At 48.7% G+C, this 27,134-nt stretch overlaps 1 protein-coding gene across 3 annotated transcripts in view; it reads right to left on the bottom strand.

Moving 5' to 3' along the window:
• PMS1 (PMS1 homolog 1, mismatch repair system component) overlaps nt 1–27,134 on the bottom strand; it is a 929,444-nt gene that overhangs the window by 261,077 nt on the left and 641,233 nt on the right. For all 3 annotated transcript variants that reach the window (XM_075317757.1, XM_075317755.1, XM_075317758.1), the window contains one exon: nt 23,363–23,485. In XM_075317757.1, the coding sequence (XP_075173872.1) occupies nt 23,363–23,485 (123 nt within the window). The remainder of the gene's footprint in view (nt 1–23,362; nt 23,486–27,134) is intronic.

Below are 27,134 nucleotides of genomic sequence, written 5' to 3'. Positions count from 1 at the left end.
CTGGAGGGTCACAGGCAGCTCTGGGAAGGGTGGAGGGTCATAGGCAGGGCTGGGGAGGCTGGAGAGTCACAGGCAGGCTTGGGGAGGCTGGAGGAACACAGGCAGCTCTAGGGAGGCTGGAGGACACAGGCAGCTCTAGGGAGGCTGGAGGAACACAGGCAACTCTAGGGAGGCTGGAGGAACACAGGCAGCCCTGGGGAAGGCTGGAGGAGCACAGTCAGGCCTGGGGAGGCTGGAGGGGACAGGCAGGCTTGGGGAGGCTGGAGAGGCACAGGCAGGCCAGGGGAGGCTGGAGGGGCACAGGCAGGCCTGGGGATGATGCAGGGGCACAGACAACCCTGGGGGGGCTGGAGGGGCACATGCATACCTGGAGAGACTGGAGGGACACAGGCAGAACGGGGGAGGCTGGAGGGGCTCAGGCAGCCCTGGGGAGGTTGGAGGAGCACAGGCAGGCCTAGGGAGGCTGCAGGGGCACAGACAACCCTGGGGGGGGCTGGAGGGGCACATGCATACCTGGAGAGACTGGAGGGACACAGGCAGCCCTGGGAGACTGGAGGGGCACAGGCAGGCCTTGGGAGGCTGCAAGGACACAGACAACCCTGGGGAGACTGGAGGGGCATAGGCATACTTGGAGAGACTGGAGGGACACAGGCAGCCCTGGGGAGGCAGTAAGGGTACAGGCAGCCCTGGGGAGGCTGGAGGGGCACAGGCAGCCCTGGGAAGGCTGGAGGGGCACACGCAGCCCTGGGGAGGCTGGAGGGGCACATGCAGCCCTGTAGAGGCTGGAGGAGCACACGCAGCCCTGGGGAGGCTGGAGGGGCACAGGCAGCTCTGGGGAGGCTGGAGGGGCATAGGCAACTCTGGGGAGGCTGGGGGGGCACAGCCAGCTCTGGGGAGACTGGAGGGGCACAGGCAGCCCTGGGGAGACTGTAGGGGCACAGGCAGGTCTGGGAACGCTGGAGGAGCACAAGCAGGCCTGGGGAGGTTGGAGGGGCACAGGCAGGCCCGGGGAGGCTGGAGGGGCACAGGCAGGCCTGGGGAGGCTGGAGGGGCACAGGCAGCCCTAGGGAGGCTGCAGGAACACAGTCAGCTCTGCGGAGGTTGTAGGAGCACAGGCAGGCCTGGAGGGGTACAGTCAGCCATGGAGGGGAACAGGATGCCCTGGTAGGACTGGAGGCAAAGGCAGGCTTGGGGAGGCTGGAGGGCACATATATCCCTGAGGAGGCTCGAGGGCATAAACATCCTTGGGGAGGCTGGAGGGGCACAGACAGGCCTGGGAAGGCTGGAGGGACACAGGCAGGCCTGGGGAGGCTGGAGAGGCACAGGCAGGCCTGGGGAGGCTGGAGAGGCACAGGCAGGCCTGGGGAGGCTGGAGGGGCACATGCATACCTGGAGAGACTGGAGGGACACAGGCAGCCCATGGGAGACTGGAGGGGCACAGGCAGGCCTAGGGAGGCTGCAGGGGCACAGGCAGCCCTGGGGAGACTGGAGGGGCACATGCATACCTGGAGAGACTGGAGGGACACAGGCAGCCCTGGGGAGACTGGAGGGGCACAGGCAGGCCTAGGGAGGCTGCAGGGGCACAGACAACCCTGGGGGGGCTGGAGGGGCATATGCATACCTGGAGAGACTGAAGGGACACAGGCAGCCCTGGGGAGGCTGGAGGGGCACAGGCAGCTCAGGGGAGGCTGGAAGGGCATAGGCAGCTCTGGGGTGGCTGGAGGGGCACAGGCAGCTCTGCAGATGCTGGAGAAGCACAGGCAGGCCTAGGGAGGCTGCAGGGGCACAGGCAGCCCTGGGGAGACTGGAGGGGCACAGGCATCCCTGGGGAGACTGGAGGGGCACAGGCAGCCCTGGGGAGGTTGGAGGGGTACAGGCAGCCCTGGGGAAGCTGGAGGGGCACAGACAGCCCTGGGGAGGCTGGAGGGGCACAGGCATCACTGGGGAGGCTGGAGGGGCACAGGCAGCCCTGGGGAGGTTGGAGGGGCACAGGCAGCTCAGGGGAGGCTGGAAGGGCATAGGCAGCTCTGGGGTGGCTGGAGGGGCACAGGCAGCTCTGCAGAGGCTGGAGAAGCACAGGCAGGCCTAGGGAGGCTGCAGGGGCACAGACAACCCTGGGGGGCTGGAGGGGCACATGCATACCTGGAGAGACTGGAGGGACACAGGCAGCCCTGGGGAGACTGGAGGGGCACAGGCAGGCCTAGGGAGGCTGCAGGGGCACAGACAACCCTGGGGGGGGGGGGCTGGAGGGGCACATGCATACCTGGAGAGACTGGAGGGACACAGGCAGCCCTGGGAGACTGGAGGGGCACAGGCAGGCCTTGGGAGGCTGCAAGGACACAGACAACCCTGGGGAGACTGGAGGGGCATAGGCATACTTGGAGAGACTGGAGGGACACAGGCAGCCCTGGGGAGGCAGTAAGGGTACAGGCAGCCCTGGGGAGGCTGGAGGGGCACAGGCAGCCCTGGGAAGGCTGGAGGGGCACACGCAGCCCTGGGGAGGCTGGAGGGGCACATGCAGCCCTGTAGAGGCTGGAGGAGCACACGCAGCCCTGGGGAGGCTGGAGGGGCACAGGCAGCTCTGGGGAGGCTGGAGGGGCATAGGCAACTCTGGGGAGGCTGGGGGGGCACAGCCAGCTCTGGGGAGACTGGAGGGGCACAGGCAGCCCTGGGGAGACTGTAGGGGCACAGGCAGGTCTGGGAACGCTGGAGGAGCACAAGCAGGCCTGGGGAGGTTGGAGGGGCACAGGCAGGCCCGGGGAGGCTGGAGGGGCACAGGCAGGCCTGGGGAGGCTGGAGGGGCACAGGCAGCCCTAGGGAGGCTGCAGGAACACAGTCAGCTCTGCGGAGGTTGTAGGAGCACAGGCAGGCCTGGAGGGGTACAGTCAGCCATGGAGGGGAACAGGATGCCCTGGTAGGACTGGAGGCAAAGGCAGGCTTGGGGAGGCTGGAGGGCACATATATCCCTGAGGAGGCTCGAGGGCATAAACATCCTTGGGGAGGCTGGAGGGGCACAGACAGACCTGGGAAGGCTGGAGGGACACAGGCAGGCCTGGGGAGGCTGGAGAGGCACAGGCAGGCCTGGGGAGGCTGGAGAGGCACAGGCAGGCCTGGGGAGGCTGGAGGGGCACATGCATACCTGGAGAGACTGGAGGGACACAGGCAGCCCATGGGAGACTGGAGGGGCACAGGCAGGCCTAGGGAGGCTGCAGGGGCACAGGCAGCCCTGGGGAGACTGGAGGGGCACATGCATACCTGGAGAGACTGGAGGGACACAGGCAGCCCTGGGGAGACTGGAGGGGCACAGGCAGGCCTAGGGAGGCTGCAGGGGCACAGACAACCCTGGGGGGGCTGGAGGGGCATATGCATACCTGGAGAGACTGAAGGGACACAGGCAGCCCTGGGGAGGCTGGAGGGGCACAGGCAGCTCAGGGGAGGCTGGAAGGGCATAGGCAGCTCTGGGGTGGCTGGAGGGGCACAGGCAGCTCTGCAGATGCTGGAGAAGCACAGGCAGGCCTAGGGAGGCTGCAGGGGCACAGGCAGCCCTGGGGAGACTGGAGGGGCACAGGCATCCCTGGGGAGACTGGAGGGGCACAGGCAGCCCTGGGGAGGTTGGAGGGGTACAGGCAGCCCTGGGGAAGCTGGAGGGGCACAGACAGCCCTGGGGAGGCTGGAGGGGCACAGGCATCACTGGGGAGGCTGGAGGGGCACAGGCAGCCCTGGGGAGGTTGGAGGGGCACAGGCAGCTCAGGGGAGGCTGGAAGGGCATAGGCAGCTCTGGGGTGGCTGGAGGGGCACAGGCAGCTCTGCAGAGGCTGGAGAAGCACAGGCAGGCCTAGGGAGGCTGCAGGGGCACAGACAACCCTGGGGGGCTGGAGGGGCACATGCATACCTGGAGAGACTGGAGGGACACAGGCAGCCCTGGGGAGACTGGAGGGGCACAGGCAGGCCTAGGGAGGCTGCAGGGGCACAGACAACCCTGGGGGGCTGGAGGGGCACATGCATACCTGGAGAGACTGGAGGGACACAGGCAGCCCTGGGGAGACTGGAGGGGCACAGGCAGGCCTAGGGAGGCTGCAGGGGCACAGACAACCCTGGGGGGCTGGAGGGGCATATGCATACCTGGAGAGACTGGAGGGACACAGGCAGCCCTGGGGAGGCTGGAGGGGCACAGGCATCTCATGGGAGGCTGGAAGGGCATAGGCAGCTCTGCAGAGGCTGGAGAAGCACAGGCAGGCCTAGGGAGGCTGCAGGGGCACAGACAACCCTGGGGGGCTGGAGGGGCACATGCATACCTGGAGAGACTGGAGGGACACAGGCAGCCCTGGGGAGACTGGAGGGGCACAGGTAGGCCTAGGGAGGCTGCAGGGGCACAGGCGGCCCTAGGGAGGCTGCAGGAACACAGTCTGCGGAGGTTGTAGGAGCACAGGCAGGCCTGGAGGGGTACAGTCAGCCATGGAGGGGAACAGGAAGCCCTGGTAGGACTGGAGAGGCAAAGGCAGGCTTGGGGAGGCTGGAGGGCACATATATCCCTGAGGAGGCTCGAGGGCATAAACATCCTTGGGGAGGCTGGATGGGCACAGACAGGCCTGGGGAGGCTGGAGGGACACAGGCAGGCTTGGGGAGGCTGGAGAGGCACAGGCAGGCCTGGGGAGGCTGGAAAGGCACAGGCAGGCCTGGGGAGGCTGGAGTGGCACAGGTAGCTCAGGAGAGGCTGGAAGGGCATATGCAACTCTGGGGAGGCTGGAGGAGCACAGGCAGGCCTAGGGAGGCTGGAGGGGCACATGCATACCTGGAGAGACTGGAGGGACACAGGCAGCCCATGGGAGACTGGAGGGGCACAGGCAGGCCTAGGGAGGCTGCAGGGGCACAGACAACCCTGGGGGGGCTGGAGGGGCATATGCATACCTGGAGAGACTGGATGGACACAAGCAGCCCTGGGGAGACTGGAGGGGCACAGGCAGCCCTGGGGAGACTGGAGGGGCACAGGCAGCCCTGGGGAGGTTGGAGGGGCACAGGCAGCCCTGGGGAGGCTGCAGGGGAACAGACAACCCTGGGGGGGCTGGAGGGGCACATGCATACCTGGAGAGACTGGAGGGACACAGGCAGCCCTCTGGAGACTAGAGGGGCACAGGCAGCCCTGGGGGGGCTGGAGGAGCACAGGCAGCCCTGGGGAGGCTGGAAGGTCACAGGCAACCCTGGGTAGGCTGGAGGGGCACAGGCAGCCCTGGGGAGGCTGGAGGGGCACAGGCAGCTCTGGGGAGGCTGGAGGGGCATAAGCAACTCTGGGGAGGCTAGGGGGGCACAGCCAGCTCTGGGGAGGCTGGAGGGGCACAGGCAGCCCTGGGGAGACTGTAGGGGCACAGGCAGGCCTGGGAACGCTGGAGGAGCACAGGCAGGCCTGGGGAGGCTGGAGAGGCACAGGCAGGCCCGGGGAGGCTGGAGGGGCACAGGCAGGCCTGGGGAGGCTGGAGGGGCACAGGCAGGCCTAGGGAGGCTGCAGGAACACAGGTAGCTCTGGGGAGGCTGTAGGAGCACATTCAGGCCTGGAGGGGTACAGTCAGCCATGGAGGGGAACAGGAAGCCCTGGTAGGACTGGAGGGGCAAAGGCAGGCTTGGGGAGGCTGGAGGGCACATATATCCCTAAAGGAGGCTCGAGTGCATAAACATCCTTGGGGAGGCTGGAGGGGCACAGGCAGGCCTGGGGAGGAGGGGCACAGGCAGGCCTGGGGAGGAGGGGCACAGACAGGCCTGGGGAGGAGGGGCACAGACAGGCCTGGGAAGGCTGGAGGGGCACAGGCAGGCCTGGGGAGGCTGGAGGGGCACAGGCAGGCCTGGGGAGGCTGGAGGGGCACAGACAGGCCTGGGGAGAATGGAGTGACACAGGCAGGCCTGGGGAGGCTTGAGGGGCACAGGCAGGCCTGTGGATGCTGGAGGGGCACAGGCAGGCTTGGGAGGCACATATATCCCTGTGGATGCTGGAGGGACACCCGAGGGTACAAACAAACCTGGGGGACAGTGGGGAAGCCACTCCTCATCTGTGGGACATTACACGCCTACCCTGCCCATAAAGTACGTCCTCACGCTGGCATTGGCCAGTGTGAGGACGTAATCCTGGAAGGAGCCCATACGTTCTAGGCTTAACCGTGTATGCATTGAAGGGTTCATTGAATGCTGTGTACAGGATGTAAAGGGCATGTGGTTGCCACCCAAACACTACGGTCTGTGGGAATCTGCCCGGGGGCGCAGAAAAGGTCCTAGCGGGCTGCAGGCTGGAGGTTCCCCACCCCTGAACTAAAGCAACGTGGCAGGAGAAAATGAAAATGTTACTTTTTCCCATAAAAATTTAGCTTTAGACCCAAATTATTTCATTTTCACATTAGAAAATGGACCAAAAAAATTGTTGTGCAATTTCTCCAGAGTACAAACAGACTCCATAAGTGGTGGAAAATTACTGTTTGAGTGCACTGCAGGGCGGCTCAGAATGGGAGGAATGCTATTTGAATTTTGGAGTGCAAAATTGGCTGGAATAGATAGCAGATTGCATATCCTGTTTGCAGACCCTGATGTGCCTAAATAGTGGAAACCACACACAAGTCACCCTATTTCAAAAACTACATCAAGCTATTTATCAAAGGGTGTGGTGAGCTATATCAACTGTTCACAAATCTTACCATTAAGAGCTTTCAGTAGCTCTAGGAAAAATTTAATTTGCCACGTATTTGCTTTTTTTCAGTACTTGCAGATCAGACATGCCCTTTCTGCTCAATTAAATACAGACCTAACTATTGAACATTTCGTAATAGATTCTATTGACTCTGCAGATAGTACAAATGGTTTGATCTCCACTATCTATAAGAATATGTTTGAATCTCAGACAGGGGGACAACCAACTATACTTCATTCTGAATTGGCAGGAGATGTGGGCCCTATATCGCTGGAACAGTGTGATGAACTCTTAGAAAATGTTCCCAAACTATCACCTTGTGAGGCTACGAGACTTTCCCAGATATATCTTAATATCTTATCTATCAAGGTTAGAAGACCCCAAACTTTTGTAGAAATTTGGACTTTGCATGGACGCAAGATGTCCCAGATGTGGAATCAAAGAAGCACACCTACTACATATGTTCAGGGAAAGTAGAAAGTTGGGAACGTTTCCTTCGTGGAGAAGGTGTATGGAGTGAGACTCTTGACAAACCAGCGTCTATGTGTGTTGGGACTCCTTGAGAATGGAAATGACCCAGATATTCCTACCGTATGTCCCCGGCTATTGGAAATATACTAAACCAGGCTGTACATGTAATAAGTGGAATGCTACTGGCATTCCACTTATTACATGTACAGCCTCCTAGTATTGGGGAATTGAGATACAAAATAAATAATATAATTTGGTTAGAGAAGATTATCTATACCAAATGGAACTCGTTAAATAAGTTCAAGGAAAAATGGGATCTTTGGTAAGACATTCCAGGGTTTCCATCGAACCTATTACTTAAAGACAAAATAGCTATAATACAGTCCTGCAGCTGATGTCATATATATTAATAATGATACTCTCTGAATGGTTGAAGGATACGGTGAAATAGATGTCTCTGGTTTGTTGTGTTTCTGTAAGGGAAAGATTAGGTGTTATATATTCATGGTGACTATAAGTGATTAACATTTAAATTTCTGACTTTTGTTTTCGTTCTGTAAAGATATGCCTTAAAATGGAAAAAGTAAAATGTCTTGGATGTTTATTTTTCAATAAAAAGTTTCTGATTTAAAAGAGGTGTGGTGAGCAACTTTAAGATATAAATGAGACAGAATTTTATAATGTTGAGCCGTGAAAATGAAAAACTAGATTTTTACAACAAAAATGTTGTTTTAACCCTAAATGTTTTATTTGCACAAGAGTAACATTAGAATATGAACCATACATATTGTTGTGCAATTTCTACTGAGTACAGAGATACTCAATATTTGGTGGAAAACTACTGTTTGTACGCAAAGCAGGGCTCAGAAGGGAAGGAACACTGTTTGAAATTTGAGGCACAAAATTGTCTGGCATAGATAGCAAATGCCATGTTGCATTTGAAGAGCTTCTGATGTGCCTAAATAGTGGAAACCCCCTAGAGATCATGGCATTTTGGAAGCTTCACCCCTCAAGGAATTTATCTAGCAGTGTGATAAGCACCTTGAACTGGTGATTCACTGCATTATACAACATTGCACGGAGAAAATAAAAAAATACCAATTTTGCCACTAAAATGTTGTTTTGGCCCCAAAGTTTTAATTTTCAAGAAAAGTAATAGGAGAAAATGGAAAATACAATGTTACACAATTTCTCCATGGTGGCTCAGTGGTTAGCACTGCAGCCTTGCAGCGTTGGGGTCCTGGGTTCTAGTCCCACTAAGGACAACATCTGCAAGTAGTTTGTATGTTCTCCCCGTGTTTGCGTGGGTTTCCTCCTGGTACTCCGGTTTCCTTCCACACTCCAAAAACATACTGATAGGGAATTTAGATTGTGAGCCCCAATAGGGACAGTGTTGCCAATGTATGTAAAGCGCTGTGGAATTAATAGCGCTATATAAGTGAATAAATATTATATTATTATTAGTTTGCAAATACCCATTATGTGGTTAAAAATGACTTTTGAGGCACAGTGCTAACCTTAGAAGGGAAAGACTGCCATATTTGAGTTCAGATTTAGATGGAATCATTTGTGAATGTCACGTTACATTGGCAAAGCCCCAGACATGTAAAAAAAAAGCAGACCTCCATGAGTGATCGCATTTTACAAAGTACACCCTCAAGGAACTCATCTAGGGGTGCAGTAACCATATTGACACCATATGTGTGCCAGAAAATTTTATACCAATGGGTGTTTTAAATAAATAATTACAATTTTTTCATTAGGACGTACAACAGAAAATTACATTGTGGTACCTTGTTAGCCAAAAAAAATCGATGTAAATACTTACCGTATTTTTTGGACCATAAGACGCACTTTTTTTCCCCCAAATGTTGGGGGAAAGTGGGGGGTGCGTCTTATGGTCTGAATGTGGGGCTGCGTGGAATGAGGGTGCTGCGGTGGAGCGGGTCATCGGGGGCATGAGCAGGCTGCAGCAGCCTGCCGTGACCACGTGGGTCCGCTCATTTAATATGCACGCCCATCAACCCGCCCATCATCTCTCAGCGCTGACAGGTGGGCGGGATGATGGGCGAGGGATTAACAGCTGGCCCACATGATCAGCCCTGGCAACTACAGCCTGGAGTGATCATGTGCCGCTGTATTCACTGCCCCCCGTGCATCATCATCAGCGCAGGGTGCAGGGAATCAGTACACTCACCTGTCCCGTTCCCCTGCAGTACCGCAATCTCCTCCTGGCTGCCGGCGGCCGCTGAGTGGAGCCATCCCCGTTCCCCTGCAGCTCCGCGATGTTCTCCTGTCTGTCAGCCGCTGAATGGAAACTAGCAGTGCGCTCAGCGATGACGTCATCGCTGTGCGCACGTGTCCACACACAGCCGCCGGCAGCCAGGAGGACATCGCGGTGCTGCAGGGGAACAGGGACGGCTCGACTCAGTGGCCGCCGGCAGCCAGGAGGACATCGCGGTGCTGCAGGGGAACGGGGACGGCTCCACTCAGCGGCCGCCGGCAGCCAGGAGGAGATCGCAGTGCTGCAGGGGAACGGGGACGGCTCCACTCAGCGGCCGCCGGCAGCAAGGAGGATATCGTGGTGCTGCAGGGGAATGGGGACGGCTTCACTCAGCGGCCGCCGGCAGCCAGGAGGAGATCGCAGTACTGAAGGGGAACGGGGACGGCTCCACTCAGCGGTGCTGCCGCTGACACAGACAGGAGGAGGAGCGATGCTGCAGGGAGTGAGGTGATGTAAGGTGAGAACGAACGTTTATTTTTTTTTTATGTGCCACAGGATGCGGGCCGTATACCAGCATGGGGGTGTATAGCAGGATGGGGGTATATTATGAGCAGGATGGGGGTATATTATGAGCAGAATGGGGGTATAGTATGAGCAGAATGGGGTATATTATGAGCAGGATAAGAGTATATTATGAGCAAGGATGGGGGTATATGAGCAGGATGGGGGTATATGAGCAGGATGGTGATATATGAGCAGGATGGCGGTATATGAGCAGGATGGGGGTATATGAGCAGGATGGGGGTATATGAGCAGGATGGGGGTATATGAGCAGGATGGGGGTATATGAGCAGGATGGGGGTATATGAGCAGGATGGGGGTATATGAGCAGGATGGGGGTATATAGCAGGATGGGGGTATATGAGCAGGTTGGGGGTATATACTGTATATACAAGGCATGAGGATCATTACCAGGATGGGGTATCTTAGTAGAGAATTTGGGGACATTACCCCCATAACAGTGTCAGCAGCAGATCCTCGCCCCAGAACAGTGTGTCATGACTCTATTTTTTGCTTAAAATTTTATTTTCCTATTTTCCTGCTCTAAAACCATGGTGCGTCTTATAGTCCGGTGCGTCTTATAGTCCGAAAAATACGGTAAGCCCAAAAATGATAAAACTAATGTAGGAGTGAAACCTTTATTGGCTAACCAGAAAAATTATATTTACAAGCGTTCAGAGCACAAAGGCCCTTTCCTCAGGCAGGTTTACAAATGATTTACTGAGACAAAGTCACAACATTTAAGAGATGTTACAATGGGACATATGTGCATTGGATAGATGGGGTGATGCCTCCTAAAGATAAGTCAAGGAAATCAAATTAAGGTTTCTTTGCTACAGATCATCTGAGAGACTGCAGAATCACCTAATTGGATTTTTCTACAACAAGAAGGGAAACATCCAGAAAAAGATTAATTCACTAAAGAACAGAACACAAGGACCTACCGTATTTTTCGTTTTATAAGGCGCACCGGATTATAAGACGCACCCCAAATTTAGAGCTAAAAAAAGGTATAGGTGTTATCTTACCGGAGGGGGGCAGCAGTGGTGGTGAAGCGGGGTCACAGGAGGCAGAGGTTGTGCTGGCAGCCGCGGCGGGTTAGTAGCGTCAGCCGCAGCAGGTCCGTGGTGACAGCGGCGGTCAGTGGCGGCAGGCGCGGCGGAGTCCGTGGTGGGAGCCGCGGCACGTCTGTGGCGGCAGGTGACAGGTGGAGCAGGCCGGTGAAGTAAGTGTCTCAGTGTGTCCGCGGTCCCGCTTCAAATGATGGCACCTGGAGCGGCGCATGCGCAGATTGAGCTCTCATCCAAGAGAGCCATCTGCGCACGCGCTGACTCCCGGCGCCATCATTTGAAACTGGGACCGCGGACACACTGGGGCTCCTGCCGCACAGCCGCCCGCCTGCATGTACAGAGAGGCAGCCGGCACCGATGGGCACCCGGCTGCCCGCACGCACGTACAGAGGGGCAGCCAGCACCGACTGGCACCCGGCTGCCCGCACACACGTACAGAGAGGCAGCCGGCACCGATGGGCACCCGGCTGCCCGCACGCACGTACAGAGAGGCAGCCGGCACCGACGGGCACCCGGCTGCCTGAACGCAGCCACAGGCACCCGGCCACTAGAACGCACTCGGTCGCCGCACAAAAAGCACCCCGGTAAGCTGTATTCGGATTTTAAGACGCACCCCTCATTTTCCTCCCAAATTTTTGGGAGGAAAAGTGCGTCTTATAATCCAAAAAATACGGTAGTTCACGCTTAACCTCTTACCGACATTGAACATACTGGGTACATCCTGTCTGTCTGGGCATTAACAATCAAGGAAGTACCCAGTACATCCTGGCGATCCCAGAATTCAGGCGCTGTACCCACGTGATAGCCGCTGGATTTGTGGCTAATCCTGTAGTCGAGACCCGGCTGTCACTGCTACGAGCAGTGCCCGCACCACTCCAGGCAGTTTAACCCCCTAGTGGCAGGGAGAAGATCTAGCTCCTTTCCCGAGTGATTGGGTCCCTGTATTGCAATCACAGGAACCCAACCCCTGCTAGAGTTATCCCTGGGTCATCAGCAAAAGAGCCCCAAAACCACGCCCCACCCATAGCCATGTGTCTTATTTCACATATATAGCTTGGTCCTTTGCTTCCCATACAGAGCAAGTTTTTTAACTGTAGGTGAGGTTACACATAGGTTAGGGACCCCAAAAATAGAGATTACCTTGGCGTGGGTTTGAGGCTCTTTTGCATTGATCAATACAATGGCTAAACATCTCTTATATTCCTATTATTCATAGCAGTTATGCATATTCCATTTTCATGTTTTTCATTTTTTCAGATAGTTCATTGTATTTTTCAGTCTAGGATTCCCATAGTAGTTCTGCTTTTCATCATTCCCCTCTACATCGGTAGCCCCAAGGAAGAATATTTCAAAACGCGTCGGGCTTGGGACGCACCCCGGCTTTTGTGCAGCACACTCATACAATATGGGTAAGTTTGGAGGATGGTGGTTGTAGTACTTGATGGCAGGAAAAAAAAGAGTCGCACATTAAAGTGAAAAGGTTCTAACATGCTACTTGAGAGCCACCTAGTGACTATGGTTATTCGGTCCAATATTCATCTTTTTAACCACTTATGCTCCAGCGAGATATATGTATATTCTTACTATGAGACTGTGACCGGGGTTGTCTATGATGGCCGGTACGTCTCGCCCCGGTTGTGCTCCCTCCATGTATAGAAAGCAACTCCACTCCAGGGTTTATTGCTGTTTCCCTGCAGGCTGAAAGGAGGGTTAAAAGGAAACAGGAACCTGGGTGTGGGCCCCTAGTGTGAGGGAGTGAATACAACTCCCTAAGCTTCTGCCGAAGAAGCACATGTGAGCCATTTCTGGAATCTGGTTTGTTGGTTCTGGAGGAGGATATTCCGGAACACGTGTTGTGTGCTGTTTTGGATTTTTGTTTGGACAATAAACCGCGTGCTGTGACCATTGGTGCCTGGATCCCGTGTCTTCTGCCGTGCGGCCGACCACGCTACCTCACATATGGTGGAGAACGTGGGCAGTCCAGCCCGGTGAGGTGTAGCATCCATCCCTGGTGACCCAGTAGCGCATGTCCTGGATTCGAGCGGCTACACTACAGCCCAAACCCGGCGGCACCATGGAGGACATACTAAAGCAGCTGGCTCAGGCTAATACACAGCAACAACAGACCAATGCACACCTGCTCCGGTCGTTGGATCGTCAGCAGAAACAGCACACAACACGTGTTCCGGAATATCCTCCTCCAGAACCAACAAACCAGATTCCAGAAATGGCTCACATGTGCTTCTTCGGCAGAAGCTTAGGAAGTTGTATTCACTCCCTCACACTAGGGGCCCACACCCAGGTTCCTGTTTCCTTTTAACCCTCCTTTCAGCCTGCAGGGAAACAGCAATAAACCCTGGAGTGGAGTTGCTTTCTATACATGGAGGGAGCACAACCGGGGCGAGACGTACCGGCCGTCATAGACAACCCCGGTCACAGTCTCACATTACCCTTTATCCATATGTACATAATGTTCGTGTGCGGCTCAGATTTCAAGGTGTAGTTTTTTTTATAGGGCTGTAATTGGTGTCCTCATTTTGTCTTATTGTTCTATGGACTGAATTGAATTTTGTAACTTATGTGTTTAAATCCTAACTCCACATTGTGATAATATTTACCATAATAACGGTTTTTGTATTTTTCTAAATAAAATTATAATGAATTAATTAACGGTTTTGGAGTAATTATATTGATTCTGGTGGTATTGTATTTTTTTGGGTCATATAATTCCCTAATGGTGGGTTGAATTGAATTCCCCTATACATTGTGACTAGTGTGCAACTCTTTATCATTTATCTTTATAGCATCCACATGTTTGGCATTATTGTAGTGAAGATATTAATTTATGGGTTGTAAGTCTCCAGAAGTACAAGCTGGGCACAATGTACAGGCACCACAAGGGCTGATTTGCAATTTTTTATTCTGCAACCTTCACTCTGTTTAACACCATGGTTGTTTTCCAGAGACTAAATCCTCACTACACCCATAGATGAATTCCCAGAAGGGTGTAATTTCCAAAATGTGGTCACTTGTGGGAGTTTCTGTTATTGTGACACTTAGGGGCTCTGCAATGGAATCCGAAAACTATTCTAGGAAAATCTGTGCTCCTAAAATCAAATGACACTTTTTCCCTCCAGAGCCTTGCGGCCAAGCAGTACTGTACAGTCACATGTGGGGTATTGCCCGGTTCAGAAGAAATTGTGTAACACATTATGGGCCCTTTTTTTTTACCTATTTTCCTTGGAAAAATTGAAAATCTGGGGCTAAACAACATTTTAGTGGTAAAAATGAAATTATTTTATCTTCACTGCCCAATAGTATAACATTTTGTGACACACCTGTGTTGTCAATATACTCACTGCACCCCTACATGAATTCAATGAGAGGTGCAGTTTGAAAAATTGAGTCACATGTTGGGGGTTTCTGCTGTTATGGCATCTCAGGGGCGCTGCCAATGTGATATGGCACCCGCAAGCCATTCCTACTAAATCTGAACTCAAATATGGTGCTCCTTCCTTTCTTCACTTTGCACTGTGCCTCAAAAGTAGTTTTCGACCACATATGGGGTATTGTCGTACTCAGGAGAAATTGCACAACAAATTGGATGGTCTATTTTATCCTGTTACCCTTGTGAAAAAAGGAAAACTTTGCGTTAAACCATCATTTTTGTGGTTAAAGATGTATTTTTTCATTTTACCCACTCAACATTATAAAATTGTGTGAAGCAGCTGGGGGTTCAAGGTGCTCACCAAACATCTAAAAAATGCATTGAAGGTTCTAATTTCTAAAAGGTGGTCTCTTGTGGGGGAGCTCCACTGTTAGGGCACCACAGGGTCTTTGCCAATGCGACATAGCACTGGCAAACCATTCCAACTAAATCTGAACTCCAATTATGCCGCTCCTTCCCTTCACTTTGCACTGTTCATCAAAAGTAGTTTTCAACCACATACAGTAAGGTAATACTTATTTGAGCCCATGCTGATTTTGTTAGTTTGTCCACTGACAAAGACATGAACACTATAATTTTATGGATAGGTTAATTTTACAAGTGAGAGATAGAATATCAAAAATAAAATCCAGAAAATCCCATTGTATAAATTTATTTGCATTTTGCAGAGAGAAATAAGTATTTGATCCCCTACCAATAGGTTCTGGCCCCAATGGACCAGTTAGACGCTCCTAATCAACTCCTTACCTGCATTAAAGACAGCTATCTTAAATTGTCACTAGTATGAAAGACTTCTGTCCACTGACTCAATTAATCAGTCAGACTCTAACCTCTAGAACATGGGCAAGAAAAAAGAGCTTTCTAAGGATGTCAGGGACAAGATCATACACCTGCACAAGGGTGGAATGGGCTACAAAACCGTAAGTAAAACACTGGGTGAAAAGGAGTCAATTGTTGGTGCAACAGAAAGAAAATGGAAGAAATTCAAAATGAGTGTCAATTGACATCGATCTGGGGTTCCATGCAAAATCTCACCTCGTGAAGTAACCATGATCATGAGAATGAGGGGAGCTTGTAAATGATCTCAAGGTAGTTAGGACCACTGTCTCCAAGAAAACCATTGGTAACACATTACGCCATAATGGATTAAAATCCTGCAGTGCCCGCAAAGTCCCACTGCTCAAGAAGGCACATGTGCAGGCCCGTTTGAGCTTAGCCAATGAACACCTGGATGATTCTGAGAATAACTGGGAGAAGGTGCTGTGGTCAGATGAGACAAAAATTGAGCTCTTGGCATTAACTTAACTCGCCATGTTTAGAGGAAGAGAAATGCTGCCCATGACCCAAAGAACTCCGTCCCTACTGTCAAGCATGGAGGTTGAAGCATTATGTTTTGGAGGTGTTTCTCTGCTAAGGGCACAGGACTACTTCATCGCATCGATGGGACAATGGATGGGGTCAAGTACCGAAAACTCTTGAGTGACCACCTCCTTCCCTTCGCCAGGACATTAAAAATGGGTCATGGCTGGGTCTTCCAGGACGACAATTACCCAAAACATACAGCCAAAGCAACAAAGAAGTGGCTCAAAAAGAAGCACACATTAAGGTCATGGAGTGGCCTGACATGTCTACAGACCTTAATCCCATAGAAAATTTATGGAGAGAGCTGAAGCTCCGAGTTGCCAAGCAACAGTCTCAATATCTTAATGATTTAGAGATGCTCTGCAAAGAGGAGTGGACCAAAATTTCTCCTGACATGTGCACAAACTTCATCATCAGCTGCAAAAAAAGTCATGTTTGTCAGAGGGATCAAGTACTTATTTCTCTCTTCAAAATGCCAATAAATGTATGTAATTTATACAATGTGATTTTCTGGATTTTATTTTGGATATTCCAACTCTCACTGTTCATTTAACCTACCCTTAAAATTATAGACTGTTCATGTCTTTGTCAGTGGGCAAACTAACTAAACCTGCAAGAGATCAAATAATTATTTCCTTCACTGTAAGGTGTATTGGCGTACGCAGGAGAAATTGCACAACAATTTTTGGGGCCCTTTTCTCCTGTTACCCTTGTGAAAATGAAAGATTGCAGGTTAAAGCAACATTTTTGTGGTAAACATGTATTTTTCATTTTCACGGCTCAACGTTGCAAAATTCTATGAAGCACCTGGGGGTTCAAGGTGTTCACCAAACATCTAGATACATTTTTGAGGTGTATAGTTTCCAAAATGGGGTAACTTTGGGGAAGCTCCATTGCTTAGGCACATCAGAAGCTCTCCAAATGCGGCATGCTAGCTTATTTTGCATTCAAAAATTCAAATGGTGCTCCTTCCCTTAAGACCCCTGCTTTATCAGTGTACTCAGACAAAATTGCACAACAAATTGTATGGTGCATTTTCTCTAACTACCTTTGTGAAAATACAAAATTAGGTGCTAAAGTAACATTTTTGTGGGAAAAGTAAAATTTTCATTTTTTTCCTTCCACATTGCTTTTGTTCATGTGAAGCACCTAAAGGGTTAATAAACTTCTTGGATATTCTGTCACCTAGGCTTCTCAAAGTTACTTCAAATGACATGCAGTACCTAAAAAAATGATTTTTCAAATTGTGTTCGAAAAATGAGAAATTGCTGATAAACATTGAACCTTGCTAACAAAAAAAAAATGATGTTTCAAAAATTGTGTTGGTGTAAAGTAGACATATGGGGAAATATTATTTATTTACTATTTTGTGTGACAACTCTCGGATTTTAGGGCATAAAAATTTGAAGTTTGACAATTTCTCTAAATTTCTGATATTTTCCCAAATAAACGCAAAAAATATCGCTTTAAATTTACCACCACCATGAAATACAATATGTAATGAAAAAACAATCTCAGAATCACCAGGATTCGTTGAAGCATTCCAGAGTTTTAACCTATCAAAATGACACTGGTCAGAATTGCAAAAATGGCCCGTCATTAAGGTGAAAACCATGCTCTGGGGTAACGGGGTTAATCAAGGAGACATTACAGGTATGTTCAAACAAATTAAAATACTATCTTATTATCAACAAAAAAAATAAACTGGCCTCTGAAGTTATAAGACTGGGAAGGCCCATGGATTTTTGGACCTTCCCAGCCTAAAAATAGCAGCCCGGAGTTGCCCCAGAAGTGTGGGATCCATTAGATTTACCAATTCTGACATCAAGCCTAGGGGTTAGTAATGGATAAGAGTCTATCAGACACCCCCATTACTAACCCAGTAAGTAAAAAAACACACACTCAAAAAATCCAATGGTAATCCAATGGTGTAATGTCCCATAATGTCCATTGAATCCTATGGAACCTCAAAATCAGAATCATGGATCACTCACGTGCAGTGGCAGGAATGGAATTTTTCACACTTATCCGAAGTTCCATGCTTGCCAATGACAGAGAGTGACTTATGGAGCCTCAGTCGCAGAACATTCACAGAAAGAGGGTCCGTAGGTCACTCGCAGTCAGCGCCAGACACAGAATTTCTCACAAGCGTTAGAAATTCCGTGCCTGTTGCTGAACAAAGAAGTGACCTATGGAGCCTCTGAGAGTGAAGCTCCGTAGGATTTGTTGGATTTCATAGGACATTACACCATTGGATTACATCGGAACTTTGAGGATTTTTTTTAATTAATAAATTGGTGAAGGAGGGAGTGTTGGGGAGTCTTAATTCAACTAAACTATTTTTTCCTGTTTGTGTGTTATACTTTACACTTACTGGGTTAGTTATGTGGGTGTCTGATAGATGCGTCACCATTACCAACCCTTGGGAATGATGACAGTTGTTAATTTATTCACAGCCGACATGAACCACAAAAATATTACTCCAATTGCCACCACATCAGGAAGAGCTGTTCAAAGCTCCAGAATTGGGGCATCTAATAGATACACCAATTCTGGGGCAGCTGCAGGTTGCTATTTTTAAGCTGGGAAGGGCCAAAAGATCATAGGCTTTCCAACTCAATAATACCAGCCCAAAGCTGTCTGCTTTACCTTGGCTGGTTATCAAAAATAGGGGGACCCCATGCCATTTTTAAAATTATTTATTAATAATTTAAATAAAACGGAGTGGGATCCCCTCTATTTTTGATAACTAGCCAAGGTAAAGGAGACAGCTCAGGGATTATCAATAATAGAGTGGAACACACGTCATTTTTTATTTATTGTGTCCCAGCATTGTCCAAGCATCTTCCCCATGCCCAAAGCTTGTTGATTGACTGTGCTGCAGCCTTTCAACAAACTTTATTCAGCATTCAATCTCAGAATTAGAACACGGACTTCAGTAAAATGTTCGAGTTCGAGAGCTAGACCATAGGTGTCCGGCAAGAACCCCAAACTTTACCTTTTGGGTTCACTCATCCCTAGTAGCAACTTGAGGTACAGAACATTTTGGATCACTCTACATTTATCCTGTGCTCTACGCTGAGCACGTACATAAGGGATTCCATCTTAATTCACTAATAAAGCAGCATAGTTAGTTTGTTCAGACTCTGTTCATCGGTGTCCTTCTTTTCAACGGTACACGAAACTATTGTTGCCCATACTTTTCTGTATACCTATAAAGACATGTAAAAGGATGGACACCACCGTACGTCAGACCAGACAGGCGTTCAAAATAACACAATCTGGCTCACTACAGTGAATTTTCCATTGGGAATTTTGTTTGAATCATATATTTAAGAGATTTACACAGAAACCTCAATATAAGTGTTCAACGAAGAGTGTAGGATGAATGTGAGCTGAGCCTTAGGGGTACTATGCACGTTGCGACATCGCTACTGCGATATCGTCGGGGTCAAATCAAAAGTGACGCACATCCGGCGTTAACGACGGCGCAACGTGTAAAGCCTAGATGCACCAATAAACGATCGCAAAAGCGTCGTAAATCGGCGATCTGTGTAGCGTCGGTCATTTTCATAATGTCGCTACATCAGGAGATACGATGTTGTTCCTCGTTCCTGCGGCAGCACACATCACTATGTGTGAAGCCGCAGGAGCGAGGAACATCTCCTTACCTGCCTCCACCGGCAATGCGGAAGGAAGGAGGTGGGCGGGATGTTTACGTCCCGCTCATCTCCGCCCCTCCGCTTCTATTGGCCGCCTGCCGTGTGACATCGCTGTGACGCTGCACGACCCGCCCCCTTAGGAAGGAGGCGGGTCGCCGGCGAGAGCGACGTCGCAGGGCAGGTAAGTGCGTGTGAAGCTGCCGTAGCGATAATGTTCTCTACGGCAGCTATCACAAGATATCGCATGTGCGACGGGGGCGAGTACTATCGCGCTCGGCATCGCTAGCATCGGCTAGCGATGTCGCAGCGTGCAAAGTACCCCTTATTGTTATCTTTGAGAGTCAGCTTGAACAAATCAACAGCAGTTGAAGAATTAGATTTATTATTTTTTAATGCCGTTCACTTTGGAAGTGGTTAAGCAGCTTTGTTCCTCATGTCAGTACGATTACAGTGGTACTAGATTTATATAGTTTGTATTTAGGTTTGGCTGTTATCACACTTAAAAATGCTTTATTACAAAATAAAGGTTTTTTGTATCACTACATTTTCAAGGCTATAATTTTTTATTTTTCTGCCAACAGTCATGTGAGGGCTTGTTTTTTGAGGGATGAGAAAGTTTTTATTGGTACCATTTTGGTCTACATAACATCTTTGATAGTTTTCTATTCCACTTTTTGTGAGACAGAATCAAGAAGAAACAGCAGGTGATTATCTGGATTTCTTTTCTCAATTTGTCACTCATAGTTGTGGTCTACCTATGATGTCAATTACAGGCCTCTCTCATCTTTTTCAGTGGGAGAACGTGCACTATTGGTGGCTGACTAAATACTTTTTCCCCACTGTATTATATAGCGTTATTACAAACAGAGTGATCTATTTCAAATGTTTATTTCTGTTAATGTTGATGATTATGGCCAATGAAAACTCAAAAATCATTATCTTGGAAAATTAGAATATTCTATTAGACCAACTGTAAAAATTATTTTAAACTAAGAAATGTTGGCCTACAGAAATGCATGTACAGTAAATGCACTCAATACTTGGTAGGGACTCCTTTTGCATGACATAATGCCGCTTTACATGCTACAATATATCTTACGATGTGTAGGCAGGGACATGTCGTAAGTGACGCACATCCGGCATCGTAAGGTAGATTGTATTGAGTAAACGCTATGTGCGATTGCGATTGAATGGTAAAACGTTCATCGCACGCACGTCGTTCATTCCTCATAAGTTGAAAGTCAGATTGTTCATCGTACCCGGGGTAGCACACATCGCAGTGTGTGACACCCCGGGAACGATGAACATATCTTACCTGCGTCCTGCGGCTCCCGGCCGGTAATGCGGAAGGAAGGAGGTGGGCGGGATGTTTACGTCCCGCTTAGCTCCGCCCCTCCACTTCTATTGGCTGGCTGCCGCGTGACGTCGCTGTGAGGCTGAACGTATCTCCCACTCCAGGAAGTGGACGTTCGCCGCCCACAGGGAGGTCGTATGGACGGGTAAGTACGTGTGACGGGGGGTTACTCGTTTGTGCGGCCCGTTCAACAAATTGAACGTGCCGCAAATACGATGGGGGCAGTTATGATCGCATACGATATCGTATGCGAAATTTGTAACGTGTAAAGCAGGCTTTACTTGCATCAAGTTAGCGTGGCATGGAGGCGATCAGTCTGTGGCACTGCTAAGGTGTTATGGAAGCCCGGTTTGCTTTGATAGCAGCTTTCATCTGCTTTGTTGGGTCTGGTGTCTCTCATCTTCCTCTTGACAATACTCCATAGATTCTCTATGGGGTTTAGGTCAGGCGTGTTCACTGGCCAATCAAACACAATGGTACTGTGGTTATTAAACCAGGTATTGGTACTTTTGGCCATGTGGACAGGTGCTAAGTCTTGCTGGAAAATTAAATTTCCATCTCCAAAAAGCTTGTCGGCAGAAGGAAGCATGAAATGCTCTAAAATTTCCTGGTAGACTGCTATGCTGACTTTGGTCTTGATAAAACACAGTGGACCTACACAAGGACATGACATGGCTCCCCAAACCATCGCTGATTGTGGAAACTTCACACTATACATCGAGCAGCTTGGTTTGTTTGCCTCTCCACTCTTCCTCCAAACTCTGGGACCTAGATTTCCAAATGAAATGCAAAATTTATTTTCATATGAAAACAACACCTTGGACCATTGAGCAACAGTCCAGTTATTTTTCTCCTTGGCCCAGGTAAGACGCTTCTGGCGTTGTCTATTGGTCATGAGTGGCTTGACACAAGGAATGCGACAGTTGTAGCCCATGTCCTGGATACATCTGTGGTGGCTCTTGAAGCATTGACTCCAGTAGCAGCCCACTCCTTGTGAAACTTCCCTAATTTTTTGTATGGCCTTTTCTTAACAATTCTATCAAGGCAGAGGTTATCCCAGTTGCTTATGCACCCTTTTCTACCACACTTTTTCCTTCCACTCAACTTTCCATTAATATGCTTGGGTACAGCAATTCTGTGAACAGCCAGCTTCTTTAGCAATAACCTTTTGTGGATTACCCTCCTTGTTGAGTGTGTCAATGACTTCCTTCTGGACATCTGTCAAGTCAGCAGTCTTCTCCATGAGTGTGTAGCATACTGAAACAGACTAAGGGACCATTTTAAATGCTTAGGAAGCCTTTGCTGGTGTTTTGTGATAATTATTCTAATTTTATGAGATAATGAGTTTTGGGTTTTCATTGGCTGTAAGCCATAATTAACAACATTACCAGAAATAAACACTTGAAATAAATCAATCTGTTTGTAATGACTCTATAATATATTTGTTTCACTTTTTGTATTGAATTACTGAAATAAATTAAGGTTTTGATGATATTTTAATTGATAGAAATGCACCTGTAATTTTAGTCACATGCAAACTTTAAAAGCATCGGATTTCTATGATATGCTGTATCGGGCTCCGCCTCAGGACGACAGGTGATGGATATATCCTATGTGTTATACTGGCAGAATGTCTGTTAGACCATGCTCCTGGCATGGTCTCAGTAGACACCGTAGCTGGCAGACCCAAAGCTTATCATTTGACCTAGGATTGCCATGGCAACGATCAGGTCCCTGTGATCACGTCGCGGGGATGCTGATCGGGTGGGAGGAGGAAGCGCACGCCCTCTCTCAGGGTCTTGAATGCTGTGATCACATCATTTAGGGGGTTAAATAGCCAGGGGTAGTGTGGGCACCACTTGCTCTAATAGCTGGAGCTTGGATATCGCATAAGTCGAGCTCCCAGTGGCGTTCATAACGGCACAGCTCCTGTCCCCACATGATTGCCATGAAGTAAGTTTACATCATTCTGAGGGAACCCCTTCCCGACCATGACATAAATTTATGCTAAAAGTTATGAAGGGGTTAAGACCTGGTAATGCATTGAAGTCAGAGTAACTCAGTATAACAATTACACCAAAATATTTCTTTTCAATGATTCTTTGAGAAAATCATATTACCACAGCTGGAAGATACATACACCAATAGATTTGCAACAGCAAGTGCAGAAAAAGGTAGAAAAGCATAGAATTAGATGGGCTGAATATAAATGCATGTAACAATTTTTAGATTTCTAAATTCTTTAGAAATCTATTTAGAAAATCATGTATCACTTTATTATTACATAATACACTTTACAAATACTTGTTACTTAGTGTTGGAATACCACATAAAATCCCAATAAAACACATTTAACCTTGTGAGTATTACATGAAAAATATCTGGAAAGTTCAGAGCATGAACACTTTTTCAAGGCACTGTGTATACATCAAGAAAACAATAGTTTTTTTTTGTTGTAATCAAATAAATAAAACAATCAAATAACAGTTAATAGTTAATGGTGATTAGCAAATATATTTGATAATAAGTAATTTTGAAGTTACCTTTAATATGTCTTTATGATAAACAGGGCGATGGTTTATATAGATAAAGCTTTTTTCTGGGCCATGAACACTAGTGAGGCTAATGTCCGCATCCAGTCTTGGAAAATATCCATTGATAAGAATCTGTTATCACAATAGGAATAAAAGATATGATGTTTTAAAGATTGTAGTTTTGCAAGCAGTCATATTCATGAAGGTGCAAAGACACATTTTTAAACAATGCTTTTGCAATTAAACAAAATCTGAGTATCAGCAGCCTTGGGGAGGACCATGCTAAGACATGAATACTGTATATTTAAAGGTGAAAAATTACTGAACAAATTCCCAGACCCCATTATTTCTTGGGGTAAATATGACTGATTTTAAATATGCAAATATTCTTAGGGGTACTTTACACGCTGCGACATCGGTAACGATTTATCGTCGGGGTCACGTCGTTAGTGACGCACATCCGGCACTGTTAACGACATTGCAGCGTGTAAACCCTGGGAGCGATGATCACCGATCGCAAAAACGTGAAAAATCGTTGATCGGTGACACGTCGTTCCATTCCATAATGTCGTTGCTGCTGCCGGTACGATGTTGTTTGTCGTTCCTGCGGCACCACACATCGCTGTGTGTGAAGCTGCAGGAACGACAAACATCTCCTACCTGCGTCCCGCCGGCAATGCGGAAGGAAGTAGGTGGGCGGGATATTAATACATTTCTTTATCACTAGTCTAACACTTTATCTCACTAATTTAACTATTCCCTGTTGTCCCCTCCATGCATTTAATAGCACTTTGTTTCTGTACATGTACAGATACTGGCTGGTAAATGGTTCAAAGAGTATTATTTAAATGCCCCTATTTATTATACTGATGGTTGGACCTTACCTCCTTAATGACAAAGCCAGTTTTGTCCCTAATAACCAGCCCATTTTTTGCAATTTTGACCAGTGTCACTTCATGAGGTTATAACTCTGGAACGATTCAACGGATCCCGGTGATTGTGAGATTGTGTTTTTTTGTGACATATTGTAGATCAGGATACTTATAAATTTAGGACGATATATTTTGCATTTATTTGTGAAAAAAATGGGAAATTTGACGAAAATTTTGCAATTTTCAAACTTTTAATTTTTCTGCCCTTAAACCAGAGAGTCACACAAAAGAGTTAATAAATTACATTTCCCACATGTCTACTTTAAATCAGCGCAATTTTTGAAACAATTTTTTTGGGGTTAGGAAGTCAAAAGGGTTCAAAGTTCATCAGCATTTTCCTATTTTCTCAACAAAATTTCAAAATCTTTTTTTTAGGGACCACATAACATTTGAATTGACTTTGGGGGGCCTAGGTGACAGAAAATACCCAAAAGTGACCCCCCATTATAAAAACTGCATTACTCAGGGTACTCAAAATCACAAGAAGTTTATTAATAGGAATGATCGAATACCCTATTATTCGCTTCGACAGATATCCTGCGAATACCTCGCGTATTGCTAAGAAACAGTTTCTAGGGCCTAATAACCGTAATAAAACGTCAAATCAAGCCCCGACCTCCAAAAAAGAAAACACTTTAGCATATGTTCCCACGTTTCGTTTTTTACATTTTTCCTTCTTTTTCGATTAGAAAGGGATGTAACTTATACATTATATTGATGTCTGTCTCACACCTCCATTTTTGGGACAAATTTGACAGCACTTTAAAAGGTCAGCAACAATGTGCCCATTGGGATGTTGACCTTGCCCTCCTCCTACTCCTCCACCAGCTCCAGTGGCTCTCTATTCAAATGTAGGAAGGGCCACTGGCTGTCCTCAAATCTCAGACTTCTTAGGGCTCTCAGGTGGGCCCTGTAACATACATTGGGGAGGGATGGCAGTCATTTGTAACTTTCTGCGTCCCCTACATCATTAGTGTGAAAGTTGGAATACGTACTCCATAATACTTTACAGTGCTATTGCCAATTTGGCCATTTGGGTGTTGGCAATGCCCTACTCCTCCTCCTCCACCAACACCACCGGCCCTCAATTCAAATTCTATTCAAATGATTCAGAAATGTATGTTTTATGGACAAACGAAAGCCACGCTGGGACATCGAAGCTGATGTCGTTGATGATGATTGCATCTAACCAAAAGTAGGTTGGGAGCAGGAGGCATCATTGCCTGCTTCCTCGACCGCAGTTTGTGAAGCATGCAGCACCGTGGAAGTGGCAGTTGTTTCACTCTGAAACTCAGGCTTTAATCCACTAGCTAACACCGAGGATTTAAAAAAATAACGTTTCCCCAGAGGGGAATGGTTCAAAGACCATGTAGCACACCGTCAGAAGTTAAGGGTGGTTTACACGCCACGATATCGGTAATGAATTATCGTCGGGGTCACATTGTTTGTGACGCACATCTGGCGTCATTAACGATATCGCAGCGTGTGACACTTACCAGCGACCTTAAACAACCTCAAAAGTGGTGAAAATCGTTCACCATGGAGAGGTCGTCCTAAAACCAAAAATCGTTAATGGTTTATTATCGATGTTGTTCGTCGCTCCTGCGGCAGCACACATCACTATGTGTGACACCGCAGGAGTGACAAACGTCTCCATACCTGAGTCCACGGGTAATGTGGAAGGAAGGAGGTGGGTGGGATGTTACGTCCCGCTAATCTCCGCCCCTCCACTTTGATGGGCCGCCCACTTAGTTACATCGCGGTGACGTCGCTGTGATGCCGAACGCACCTCCCCCTTGAGGGAGGGATTGTTCGGCAGACACAGCGACGTCGCCGACCAGGTAAGTGCGTGTGACGCTGCCGTAGCGATAATGTCCGCTTTGGCAGCGATCCCACGATATCGCATGCATGACGGGGGCGGGTGCTTTCACGCTCGATATCGCTAGTAATTGCTAGGAATATCGTAGCGTAAAAAAAAAAAAAAAAAAAAAAAAAAGAAAAGCAGACCTGCCAACTAGCAGGAAGATGCAGCCAAAATCCTGAACGTGATATGTTATATAGCAAGGATTTAAAATATAACTTTTAATAAATATAGTGATAAAATAGATTAGCTCAAAGTGCAAAGTTAAATATAATTAAAGGAAGGATCTCACCCAGTTCTTCTCTTGTGGGATCCACACCACTGTAAAAGCCAAGGCGGACGGGCATCAGGACAAAAACGTAAAGTCGGGGAGGATTTAGTATAATTACATTACCCCTGTCGTGCCCCTGCAATAGCTTCCGCCCTTACAAGGGCAGCACCCAAGTCTGGATAACTACCCCAGTAACTAAACAATGCCCCTCCCAACGCGTTTCCCTCTCCGTGTAACCGGAGAGTTCTTCAGGGGAGAAAAGAAAAGTAGAGCCTGCAGTGGCAGGTCAATACATTACACTGCTTCCTTTCAGTCAGTGTGTACACACACCGCTTTCAGTGTATGTGCTAATGGCCAGTGGGACGCTGTATACTGCCAGAGCCCGACCCTATATACCTCTCAGTACTCCTGTATCACCAGCAATCAGTGGGAGCACATCCTTCAGCAGCCTTACTAATCGATCACCGTATATTGACATAGAGAAATCTGCCCAGATTCCCATCAGGCTGAGCAGGTGCACAAATCCTCATATTCAAACAGGGCAGATCGGAATAGTTTTTCACCCATCCTGCCCATTAGACTTACAGTTCGGGTGAGCTCAGAAAACTGTGCCCGTGCGATCCGCATTCAATCTATCAGGTCTAGATTTTTCGGCGGCCACTAGAGCGCACGTGCGGCTGAAAGATGGTTCTTCCGCGTTCCAGAGTGGAACGCACA

Source organism: Anomaloglossus baeobatrachus, chromosome 7 (assembly GCF_048569485.1).
Source record: "Anomaloglossus baeobatrachus isolate aAnoBae1 chromosome 7, aAnoBae1.hap1, whole genome shotgun sequence".
Lineage (NCBI taxonomy): Eukaryota > Metazoa > Chordata > Amphibia > Anura > Aromobatidae > Anomaloglossus > Anomaloglossus baeobatrachus.
This window is presented reverse-complemented; position numbering and strand designations above follow the sequence as displayed.